Below are 13139 nucleotides of genomic sequence, written 5' to 3'. Positions count from 1 at the left end.
TCTTTATGATTGTCGCAGCACTCTATATTATATTGAAGTGATGTTCATGGCTGTGGTAGTAAATTTAAATTTTGTTGTAAAAGTTTAATGTGGTGTAATCTGCTTATAATGCTGGACTGTCATTTTTCTCTTCTTTTCTGTGCTGTTGTTTTTATCTAGTGCAAATCTTGGGTCCTATTCCAGCGAATTTCTTGTAGCCCCTTTTATTGCCCTAGATAAATCTCAGTACTTTGCATAGTATTCACTCTTAAGAGGTTTTTTAGGCTTTGAAGTATTTGATTCACATTATCATAGAGTTAGGTTCATTTTTTTGGCTCATTGTACTGTGCATAAGGATCACAGATACACAGAGGAGACATTTGAAATGTGTTTAAAGGATAAGCACAGAAAATTGGGTGCTCTACATGGCGTCAAATAAATCTGTCATCATTTGTTGTTTATGTGCATGCATTTGCTCCTCTTCTACTAGTCTGTTTCTAATTCAGTCAACTAAAGTTGTTCAATAAGTCATTGATGTATATAGAGACATGTTCATATGATATATGTGGTGAAGAAGCTACTGCTGCTACTGTAGCTGTATCCCCTGAGACTATGGAATCACATGAGAATGGCCAACTAAAACGATTTAGATGATGAAGATTTAAGACTTGGGTTGCAGGATAATCTTCTGACAGAACCAGGCAGAGTGACTACAGTACTAGAATGAGGCCAAGGGCTCTATGGAGCTTTAGAAACACAGCCAAGGAAAACAGGTCTATAAATGGCCTTTAGAAATGGAATCATGCTTCAAAATGTGAGTAAATAACACATGCTAATGATCCTTTTCATTTATTAAAACATTTATGACGGATGTTGGATTAGAAAGTACTGCAATAATGTTCGGTCGAAAAATGACTTGTCATAATGGAGCCTGAAATATGTATTGACTGGATGACAGGAAACATGGGGTTGTGAGATAATGGACAAGTTCCTTTTCATTATTTGTTTGATATATAATGTTTGTGCTCTCTCCTCACAGACCCAAATCCTCAAGTTCTCAGGGACATTCCCTTAAACATTGGTATGTGAAACCTGTCAAAGACAATTTACGGCACTTTCCTTATTAAATGCAACAATCTTTGAAATGTCTTCACTGTGCAATATCTAATATGTTTTATTCCTTAAAATCTCCAATCCTCTACTGCTAAAATCTCCCTTCATCCTCTCCCACCCCACTTTTAGACTAACTAGATAACTTATTAGAAATGATTAGAAACACCTACGTTGTGCCTACATTCACTAGCCCCTTTATTATAGAAACACTTACCACTTTTCAGATGTACAGTTACTGGCTGTAGCCCATTTGTTGCTGCATAATGTGTCATCCACCCTGTCGATCAATGTGTGGTGGACCACTTTTAGCACAGCATTGACAACACAACATTTAATTTTACTTAATATACATACAATTTGTAATTACAAACATATGTGCATTTGTGAGATCCTGCTGGTGTGGGTTTCCTCTGAGAGTGGTCCACCACTTAAACAATATCTGGTCAGCATTGGTTCTATGGTGGCTTTTTCCATTGATGGATGCGGTAGAGGTGGGCTGACAAACTATAAAGCAACAAATGGACTACAAATAGTAACTGTAAACACACAAAGTGTACCTATATTGTAGGTGTACCTAATAAAGTGGCAACTCTGTGTATGTATCTCTTGAAGTCTGTTTTTTATCTGCTGTTCTTCATTCCACTGTTCTTTATGCTGTGTGTCCCTTTCAGTCTTCATTGTAAGCATTGTCTATCTTCTTGGCTGTGTACAGAGCTGGCCCTGCCAACAAGTAACCAGGGCTGGCCTGAGGACTTTGGCTTCAAGCTAGGAGGAGATGGACCCAGCTACATCCTCTCTGTGGTGGAGGGAAGCAGTGCCTATATGGCAGGACTTCAGCCCGGTGACCAAGTGCTGGAGCTTGATGGGCAGAATGTTTCTTCCCTCAGCACCAAAGCTCTTATTGCTTTGGCCCAAAACTTAAAGACTATACCTCCCAGCATTGGAGTGGTGTCCCGCATTGAACAGGTCTTTATTTAATTCAGGATTTTCATAGTATTGTGACTGGTGTAGTGTGAAGTTCATTTGCGCTACATGTAAACATGTATTAACATTTTGTTTCTGTTCGGTCGTAAATGCCACATTTAACATATTTGCTATCTTTAATTTATTCAGATTAAATTTACAGGGACAATGCATATTGAATAAACATATCTGATATTTTCAACTGTAGTCTCCTGACATCTTAAGAAGAGATAACAGCAGTGACCAAAACTCAAGAAAACCATGTATCTCCATTTTTGCAGATTTTTATTTGTCTACATCCTTTCAACACACCAGCTGTCCTTTATATTGTATGAAAATTTCATGATAAATGGATAAATAGAAATGTTCCTAAATGACTTGAAATAAAACCTCTTTACATTGACTTATATTAAAAGGTGAGAGTGTTTTTGCCTTCTCCTGTAAAATTGCTATTTTGGAGATTTACTTTTCTTTGGACAGCGACGTCATATAATTAAAAAAACAGTAGTGATGCATATAATGATAAAAGACAGTATATAAAATAGAGCATAGTGTGAGTTAAATAGTAAACACAGAGCTTTCTATATATTGCACCAATAAAAATACAAAGCACAGAGCTTAATCTCATTCAGGCATCTAAACAAAGATAGGAGTAACAAAACTTGTAGCTGTGTTTCAGTTAGATTATGCTTTACAGTATTTTATAATATACTGCAAAATATACTGTAAGAGATGCTACTGTGAAGACATCAGCAGGGATGCTGTCTAGTTTGATTGAAAAGAGAAAGGGGAAAAACTGTTACAGTAGTATGCCATTAATGTTATCAAATATCTTCCTGATAGTAACTTATGGAATAAACTTTCTGTTGTCATATGCTGACCTGATGCAAATGCCTCTGAAGTTGTTGGTGAAGGGTTTAAATGGCATTTTGATCTTCTGTTCTTAACTAATGTTGAATTGTTCCTTTGGTTTGAACTCCACAGATGGACATTTCCCCAGGTCCTGATGGGCGTTTTGGCTTTACCATCGTTGGAGACTCCCCGCTGTTGGTGGAGGACTGTCTGCCCAACTCTCCAGCAGGCCGCAGTGGTCTACGGGCGGGTGACTATGTGATGGAGGTGAATGGAATTCCGGTGAAGCAGCATGAGACGGCGGCAGCCATGATTAAAACGTCTCAGGGACGAACGCTGCGTCTGGGCGTGCTTAGAATGAACCGCTTCCAGAAGCGCACTAGCAGCAGTATGAAGGAGACCTATCAGAGCGGAGACATGGTCCGGCAGGACCGCAAGCACAAGGCCCTAGAGTTCAACAAGAAGGTCAGTACTACATCTATTGTTTGGGTATTTGGTATGTTGCCTCATAGTTCTGTTTAAACTGTTGGAATCAAGGTGGTAGTTGCTTGTTGTTTAATAACACAGTAACTCAGCAAAAGCAAAGTGCAATATGTCTTTAAATGCAATATCATCAGCAGGTAATTGCTTAAAAACATAAATCAGCATCATACACATATTTAGAATTGAACAGTATTTCAAAATAATGTTTGATGATGTATTTACTGTACTCCAGAAGAGCATGTGCTTAGGCATGGCCTGGCTACTGTGCTAAAATGTCTGCATTTTATTTATGTTACTGTTTTATTTAAAACCCCTTTATTTCTGTTTGCATTTATAGAAATAAATGTCATATTTTTTAATGCTAATGAAAGTGGCATCATCTTACTAACTATCCCACATTAGTTCTGTAGTATTATGCTAAATTAATCCAACCTCCAAGAGGTGCTCTAATAAATATTCTCAGTAGTCTTGATGTGGAGAGTCTCCAATATAGCTTTTTCTTCACTCTGTGTTTCCAGGTTGAGGAGATCTTAGGAGATGAGCCTGTGGTGAAGGAGAGGCTGTTTGACCTACTGAAGCAGTATGCTTCAGAGAGGGACGTGGAGGGGCTGGCCTCCACCCTGCCTGAGATACTCATCACTGAGGAGCATCAGCAGCTGATCGACAGCATCAGGTACCAGTCAGATGGACTAATGGATTTTTTCAGCATTTTGTTATAGAATAAAAAAGGTCATTACAGCACTTACAATATATAAGCTGAAATCTGTGAGTAATCAGTATTAGCAAGAAGTTTATTTTTTTTAGGAAATATTTCTGAGGAGATTAGATGTAAGATAATCTGCTTATTTAAGGAAGGGGACAGTCAAAGCAAAATAAGTGGGGAAAAAACAGGTGTTTTCAAAACTGGCCCTAAAAAAAATATTTAAAGATAAAACGATCTAGAGAAAATGGGACTCCTTGTACTATACAAGACCTGGTAGACCATCAAAACTGTCACCATCTGAAATCTTCCCTTACGAAATGGGATAACCCTCAAATAAAAAAAAAAGAACATTACTACATTAACAGACTACTAGTGGTGCTCTGTAGGCGACCCTGCCAATCTGCAGTGATAGCAAAGGAGCGGTAAAGTTCAGCAACCTCACTTCTGCTCTTTAGTTAAATTTAAGGCATCATATGCCTTTAAAGAGGAGAGGATGTGACAGTTATTTATTATCACCCACCCCTAATTCTTTGGCCTAAGACGTCAGAACTGCCTCACCTTTTAAAGTGGAATGGGACATTTAGCTAGCTAGCTACTGAGACATCAGCATACTACTAGCAATGTTTGATGCTTGTTATGAAGAAAAGGACCATAATGCACTGAAACAACATTAAACTAAAATAAAACAGTGGTTATTGTAAATTTTTAACAGAGAAAATACTTACCTTTGTGGGTTTCTGTGGTTGCTTGCACAGCCATCTTGCTGTTTTTTTCTTTTTTTCTCATTATCTCAGTTTGGAGTGTGCCTCTGAAAAACCTGCTTGGAGGGCTATGTAGCCCTAACGCTTTGCCCTTCCCCTGTATTTCAACAAAAAATTGAGACACCCCACCCCTAAGCATGAACGCGCAAAATGGAGGGGTAGGGCTAAGTGGTAGGGGCCAAACAGTGCTTAAAGCGTTCATCTTTGAGAGATTTTCATCTTTGAAAGAAAGTCTAGCTCCACTTTTGCTTGAGATCTAAAAAAAGTCCACAGGTGTTTCTGTCCATCCTTCCACTGTGAGAAGACAACTCAACACCATGGGTCTGAAAGGATGTATAGCTGTCAAGAAGCCTTTACTGAAAAAAGGAAATGAGGGAGCATTAGACAGCTGCGATGTGGAATAAGGTTTTATGGACTGATGAGTTCATTAGGATTATTTTAGTAGAATTACTTGGATCATACGAAGCAATTGCAACGATGAGTGGTTTCTGACCTTGGCAGAAGAAAGAGAGCACGACACCCCCTTACACTTTACTGGTACATACTGAAAGTAAAGTGTCTCTCTTTCTCTCTCTCTCTCTCTGTCTCTCTTTTTTTCCCTCTCTCTCATTATGCCCAAACTCACGTCTGGTGCAACTGGCAAAACCATCTCCTGTTTCTTAGTAGTATGAGGCAAATAAGCTGTACCTACATCGAAATATGAACAACCAAAAAGACAAAAATTATGTTTTTGAACGTGAACAAAGTACTTGCCTCATATGTGGCGACAAAAGCTGTCAACAGTCTTGTCATAATCAGGCCAGTCTATAAATATTTTAGAGCATTAGGTGTTGTGCCAAGTCCAATGGCAGCAGCTGCAGAAAGATTTGATGAGATAGAAGCTTGATATCCTTGCATCTCTCTCTGTGCTGGTAGGACTCCTGCTATTTGGACCTGGGGAGCTGACTCTGTTTTGAGTTATTTTCCCTTCAGGAAAAGCAAGTAGAAAACAAAGGTTTGTTTTGTTGGCAGCAATGTCTACCATCTTGTCTAATCAGGCATTTGCTGTTGGAAGTACAATAGGCTGAATGTAGGCAAATGTCTCTGCACTCGAGTGAAATGGCTTCATTTATATATTTATTGTTCTGCTAATCATGTATGTGATATTACAGGCTAGGAACACAATAGTGTTATTGAGCGATCACGTTGTGCCTTTTTTATCCTGGACAATGTATTTTCTGAGGCCTTCTACAATAATGAGACTTCACTCTCAGCGCAAAGAGACGGAGGTTGTTTTTTATTGAATTAATAGAACAGTCGTGCTTGTCAAGTGGCTACTCAGTGGGCCTTCACTAACTGTATTAGTACAGGCTTGAGTGGCTCTATTTGACAACAAGGGTGGCCACTGAACTTGCTCATTGGGAGGAAATCAATTTGCAGAGACAAAGAGCCTGTCTCTGCATTTTCACTGTTTTCTTTAGTCTTGGTGGAGTAACAGTATCCCTGTACGGAAAGGACCTTTATATTGAAGGGCATTTTAAAGCGTTTTAACCAGTACATTTGAGTGTATTGACTTGATTTAATTTGGTTTGTTGCTGTAGTGAAAACAAGTGAAAGCTAAAATCTAAATGGCTGAGATTTCCCACTGTGTTATTTTTGCATCCCAAAACCGCATACTAGAACAATAAATAATATGCAAAAAAAAGCACATATACCTTCAGAAGTGCACTTATTAGTGTAGTAGGTGAAGTAGATCAGCTAGTGAGACGCATTCAGCAGTACAGCAGCTCCAGTGGCCAATTCACTTCGCTGTGCTGCTTGATAGCTGCTCATTAAACATCTTCAAGCGAAAGTTCAAGGTATCTGCTGATTAAGGATCATTTATTGAGGTAAATTGATGCATTTATTAAGGTAAGCTGATGTTGGCTTCGTATTTGCCATCTTTGTTGCCAAGTTTGTTGCCAAGAGCTTTGGCAGTTTTGGTAGCCACTTTTATTAGTTTTTTACAAGATATCACACACTGGAATGTTCTGAACTCTGTAGAAGTAAAGATTATACGGATCCAGTGCATCAATCTAGCTAATCCTCTCCTTGTAGCCTTTTCTGTAGACTGCATGTAAAGCGCCTGCATATCTTTTTTGTGGTCATTCTTATCTACTTTGCTTGTTGTTATCCACCTGCAGGGATGTAGCTGCAATAATAATAAGTGATCAGACAAGCTCTATCAGAGCACAGCCAGAGTTACAGCTTGCCTACCAACATGGCAGTGTGGTCTTCTTAATGATGTAATCGAATACTATGAATATTAATACATTCAGTGAGAATTGTGGATCTTTCACTGAAAGCTGCTTCTCATGCCCTTCCTTTGACATTGTTGTTGATTACACTGCTGTAATTTTGAATCCAGGTAGGCTGGATCATTTGGCACTATTTGCAGAGGAAGGCTTCTGCGCAGATCGCTGCTACTGAGGATGTGTTATACCTAGCAACTGTCCTTTAAATGAAACACACTCAGTGTCATTGGCCTGAACACATCAGCGACTGGCCAGTCAACTTGCCCGACATACTTTTTTACTGGGCCAGGCCATCAGGCCATTGCATATGTTGAACGCTGATATTTAATTTACTTTCAAACACCAAAGCCCTTGGGAATATCATGTTTCTTTACACTCAGCACTGAACTCAAACATCCAAAGCAAACCCCTTTTGCACAGTCATCACTGCCCACCCCCTCTCCTGTGTCCTCTTGTTCACTAATCTGTGCAATTGTTCTCTCTTCCCTTTTGTAAAAGAATAATAGTTATACTACACAATTTTTTATGGGATTCTTATAAGAATTTTACAGTTACTGTAAATAGAAGTCATTAGTATAAAAGTCTGTGGACAAGTGTTTATAATAGAAACAAATAGCCAGATACAGTTTTTAGTCAATGGGTTTTCTGCTCTTTTCAAGGTACGGGGAACACGCTGAAATTTTTGTCCATGGTAATCAACCACATACCATATGCTTTCTACAGGATAGGATAGTACAAGAGTATTTAGGTTACGATACACTTTGTAAGGGTTTGTTCATTCCACACTCCCTGTCTTAGGTTTTTTTAGCCTAATCTCTATCTGCAGCATTTGCTCTTGAGCTCCCCCTACAGTTGCAGATTGTATTTCACTTTTACAACACTGTCATACAGATCATGCTGTAAGCCTCACCAGAATCAGCCCCCCTTTGCGTGCATGCATGTCATGCAGGCATACAGATGCTACAGATTACACTTGCGATTTCTATATTTCTATGTGTAAACAACTGAAATCGCAAGTGTTATCTGTAGCGCATAGCTTGCAAACTTTCTGGGTTTATTTGGCGTGAGTTGACAAAGACTGACCAAGCTTTTTGGCTGAGATTAATTTCTTTGCATGCTATCCTGAAACGCGACTGAGGTTAGATGACTTCTGGCATTCAGAAAAACTACAAAAGGTTACAGCCTACATCGCAGTCTTTCATTTTCCCTGTTAGCCGTGAGACTGCCTTGCATCCTTTTATCTCTTTTAGGTCTTGCCAACAGGTAAAAGCTAGTCCAGCTGGTCTCTTGCTCGGTCTCTCTTTTTCTCTTCCTCACTTCCTCCGACAGTGTCTTCTTCGGCATTTTGACAGCCTCTGCCTTGATGTCCATGCTGGGAATATTAAGCTAGCTTCTTCTTTAAGCTGGCTAAAGACCCATAGTTGTTAACGCTTGACTTGGTGCTGTAAAGCATTATGCAGTTCTCGCCAGAGGTTTTGTGCCTGCTCCTCCAAAGTCACATTGGGCTATAGCAGGAGTTCCAGGCCTGCAGTGGCAATGACAAAGACGCTGTTGTCCCTATTATAAGTCAGTGTGCAATCAAAATGATTTTGGAGCTGATATTTTCAGGTACAATTGTGACATAATGTTGCTTCACATATGTTTCAAGCTGAATTTCTGTTATTTTGTAGCTATAGTGAAATGATTGTCCATGGTAATTAATGGTATGCAACAAATGCTGAAAACACTGGAGTACTTAATCCGTTTCTTTTTATCTTTCTCTGTATCTCCCTTGCCCTCTCCTTCCCTTCTTCTCCCTCACCATAAAAAAATCACACATTCCCCTCCCCGCTCTTTATCCAATTCTAAGCTCTTGTTGTCATTTTTTTATTTTTTTATTTTTTTGTGCTTCCAAATGTTGCTACTGGCAGCATTTGGAAGTACAGTTTCCCAGCTCATTCGCTCTCTGCCTCTGCTTACCCTTACTGTACTGTGTGGAGTAACTCGGGGGGGGTGTGTTCTATGCTTCCTGCACCAAGCTGTGAAGTTTCAGTGTCTGGGATTATGACAGAGTATTCTGAGTGATGAATTGCTGTAGGTGAGTGATGCTGTACTGGGTTCATTGCTGCTGGAAGGTTGTGTATTGTGTAAAGTGGTGCTTTGCTGTGATGTCTTGTTTGTTATTTGGGGATCGCTGATGATGTATTGCTAAAGATACTTATAATACCGATATACAGAACTGAGCTGCAGTCAGTTTTGTGTTTTTTGATATTGCTGTGTTTTTTTTCTGTCTCACTGGCAACCTCACATCTTTGAGATACACCATCTGGAGAGTGACTAGAGGCATTTAATTGGCCATTATTTGTAGAGATGGCACTGATCCGATTCTCTGCACTGGTATCGGGCCAATGCCAGCAGAAAATTTGGGATCACTTATTGGAGGAAAAAGAGAAAATTACAATTCTTTAACAAATCTAGCTTGAAATATCACAGAATTGCTGGTAGCGCAACATAATGTAAAACGAACTAGGTCACGTGATAACAGCAGTGTCCACATGTAGCCTAACATTAACATAAGAACAATGAGCAGCTAACAAAGGACTACACTTAAATTACAATTGTGGGGATGTAATGTTGTTGACTATGTATTTCTTTTGTAGGGTAGTAGCAGTTTGGCCATGATTCTGTTGGGTGGGTAGGGGGTCATGTTATATGTGTTTTTATGTACTTATTTCCAGTTATTATCACAGGGAGAGATATTTTTGCATGCCGGGTCCCTCACATTTCATGAGCCCTGTGAGGCGGACTTGTGTGTGAAGCATTCAAGGCTGTCTGAGCTGAATAAGTGCTTAAGTAGCCTTTTTCACCACCACTTTATTTTTGCTGACTAGTCAAATTAAATGTAAGGTGGGCCTTAGTGACAGTTGTAATGGAGGAGGAGTTTACTGTTGTAGTCACTGAGTATTTTATTCTGACATAAAAGGAATTTTACTTTAGCTTGTTTTTTTGCTAACAGCATTATACTTGCTAGTTAATAGCTAATCACCTTGTAAAAGAGCAGATGCCAGAGCTTTCTGTCTAGGCATTGAAACAATAACTAGCTTGCATAGCTGATTGACAGTTATGATGCTGTTGTTGCAGTGTGCCTCATGTTTTTCAGCCTTCAGAAAAAACGCCAAGTCAACCCTTGCTTAGATGATCAAAAATGAGAAACAGTAATGTTAACAGATAACCAGGTCTGTTGATTGTTCTGCATTTATGAGAATGAGGGAGAACAGTTTAGCATTCTGAATAACTCTGATTTTGTAGTTAAGTGCTCAAACACAAAAAACAGTCATCAGTTATTTAATATTTAAAATGAACAGTCTGGCAGACACATGCATGCAACTTTCTGCTTTTTTGCTTCTCTTTACAGCCTCAGTCGAACAATCCAAAGAGATCCTTTTAAGCAAGTGTAACTATTCAAATAATACTACTCAAAGTGCACCTGTTTTTGCAGCTTTATTACTTATAACTTGTAGTTGTCTGCAGCCATCAAGGCCATTTAATAAGTTTTTAAAGTGGTAGAGAAATTCCACTGATTCTTCAAAATATCTACATAATTAAATCGTTCAGCAAAGTCATTCAGAGTGGTGTGATGTGAATGTTAATTTTAGAGAAATTTACTGAATTTCTTTACAAAGGTGGTGATAGGAGCGTAAGGGGGTTATAATTTCTAAAACACAAATATATCTGTCTTTTTTACTATCACAGTAGCCAGTAAACCCCACGTGTGCCTTCTGAGTGTTTATATGTAATGTTGATAATGGTAGAGTAGTGGTAAATCAAAAAAAAAAAAAGTTTTCTTTGGGGACTTATTTGCATATAAACAGTTCTAAAAATGATATTGTAGGCCAAAACCTTGCTGCAAAAGTGTCAAAAAACAATGTCTCAAGCATCAACCAGAGTATTCTAAACTGTTTCATGTAAAACTTTCTGTGATGGAGTTTTTAGAGGCTTCAGAAGTTCTTATCACCACCACTGGGAAAGATTCTCAGTGAGTGTCCCTAAAACTGAGACATCAAACCACCCTGAATGACTTTTTTTACGTAGTAACCGTTTAATTATGCACAGATTTTGAAAAAATAAACATTGAATGTGCCCTAAGCCTCACAGAGTTTTGCAAATTTTGTTTAGGCATGCTTTGATTGGTGACCACAAAGCATGCTGTGGAGAAAGTGTGCTCTGCTGGCACAGCCGGAACTGAATAGATCACTTTTTGATTTCACTCTAACTGGCTTAGTAACGTTATGTTGGGATAAAAACACAGAAACAGAAATGTTCTATTGGTTCTGCTCAGAGTGAGATTTTTAATTCCATTTCTGAGTCCTGATCATCACTAATTATTAGACTTTGCTCAGCACTGCTTTCAACTTTTTCTGCCGTATAACTGACTGTTCTGTACCACTGTGCTTGGAGCTAAATCTAGTTTAAAAATGTACAGACTGTGATGGCTGTATTTATTGTAGGACCCTATTCAAACCTTTTAAAACACCATTGAATGGTCTGGAGTGGACATGCTGAGCAGACGCAATTATGAATCAGAAGAGTGTTTATAGCTTTTAAATGCATAGGGAAGCAATTAAACACGGCTTGATTGTGAAACAAGGGCCATTGTAACAGTAGATTTATTGAGATGCAGTGTAATATGGAGATGTCATTAGAATATAGTCATTGTCAACATTGACAATGGATTTGTTTGTTAAGTTCTTATCTAAATTAGTAAGCCAGTGACTGACATTGAGAGAAAAGGGGTAGGAAACTTTAAAGTATGCAGAGAGATGGACCACTTGCAGCCTACTTTCTGGTTCATTGTGCATTATGAAGCATCTAAGGCCAGGCAATAACTAGCAGAACTGCTCACCACATTAAGCCTTGATTAAAGTCAGCTTGTACTTCTGTGAACACAGTGCTTATCACACAGCACATGCTCCATCAGTTGCTCATGCTCACTGTAGAACAAGCCGTTCTAATGGGTGCTTTTAGTTACAGCATGAAATAGTTACCAAAATTGAGCAACCATTTCCTTTTCATCTCTCACTTTTGTGTTGGGCTGCGGTGCGATGCGGGATGGAGCTGCCAGTTACAGCTGTCACTGATTGCATTTGATTTAAATACGCTTGCATATTAAATGTAGTTCCTTTTCTTCTCCAAATTCATTGCTGGATTTGTTCATGGTAATTGGGAAATTATAACTGCTTCCAGCTCAGCAGCATCCGTCTTTCCAATCTCAGAATGCCTTCTTCCAAGTGGAAAAAAGACGCTTTATCCACCACATGTGCACCAAATGCATGATGACAGACACATTATATAAAACTCTCTGTAATGTTTATAAGGTTGAATTATGAGGTTGAATAAGCACACAGTTTTTTCATTTAAAGGGTTACATTCATGTTTGATGTGTCAGATGGTGCTGCATCATGCCAGAGATTGGAAAAGAGTGTTTTTTTTTTTGCTGTTGAAATGAATTTAGAGAAAAAGCAAAGAAAAACCAAACCTGTGACGTCTTTAGGCATGTGTCAAACAGAGAGAGGACTCAGCTCCTAAGATTCAGTGCAGCTGCGTGATGTGCATGGTCTACACACTACACCCATTCACTAGCTCACCCCTTCAAACGCTCAAACAGAAATGATTCAAAAAATCTATTCACTTACTAACCCCTTCCCTTCAAACTCCCTGGTACACACAAGAGAAAAAGTGTGTTCACTTACTTCCATCCACAACAGAGCCAGCAGCATTGAATATTAACCAACAACAACAGTACAAAATGAGCCACAGCAATTGATGGAGCATACTATTTATACTAATGAGCCAAAACATTATGACCTCTCACAGATGAAGCAAATAACTTTGATTATCTCTTATCAGTGGTGCATGTCAAGGTCTGAAATATATTTGATGGTAAATGAACAGTCTGTTTTTGTAGTAAGTGTGTTGGATGCTGAAGAAATGGGCAGGTGTGAAGACCTGAGCAACTTTGACAATGGCGAGGTC

At 38.9% G+C, this 13139-nt stretch overlaps 1 protein-coding gene across 1 annotated transcript in view; it reads left to right on the top strand.

Annotated features, from left to right (window-relative positions):
- grid2ipa (glutamate receptor, ionotropic, delta 2 (Grid2) interacting protein, a) overlaps nucleotides 1-13139 on the top strand; it is a 64567-nt gene that overhangs the window by 352 nt on the left and 51076 nt on the right. Inside the window, 3 exon segments of the mRNA XM_036589526.1 lie at nucleotides 1805-2058; nucleotides 3040-3372; nucleotides 3909-4063. Of these exon segments, the coding sequence (XP_036445419.1) occupies nucleotides 1805-2058; nucleotides 3040-3372; nucleotides 3909-4063 (742 nt within the window).

This window comes from Colossoma macropomum, unplaced genomic scaffold (genome assembly GCF_904425465.1).
Source record: "Colossoma macropomum unplaced genomic scaffold, Colossoma_macropomum, whole genome shotgun sequence".
Taxonomy (NCBI): Eukaryota; Metazoa; Chordata; class Actinopteri; order Characiformes; family Serrasalmidae; genus Colossoma; species Colossoma macropomum.
Note: the sequence above shows the minus strand (reverse complement) of the source record. Positions and strands in the feature narration are given on the sequence as shown.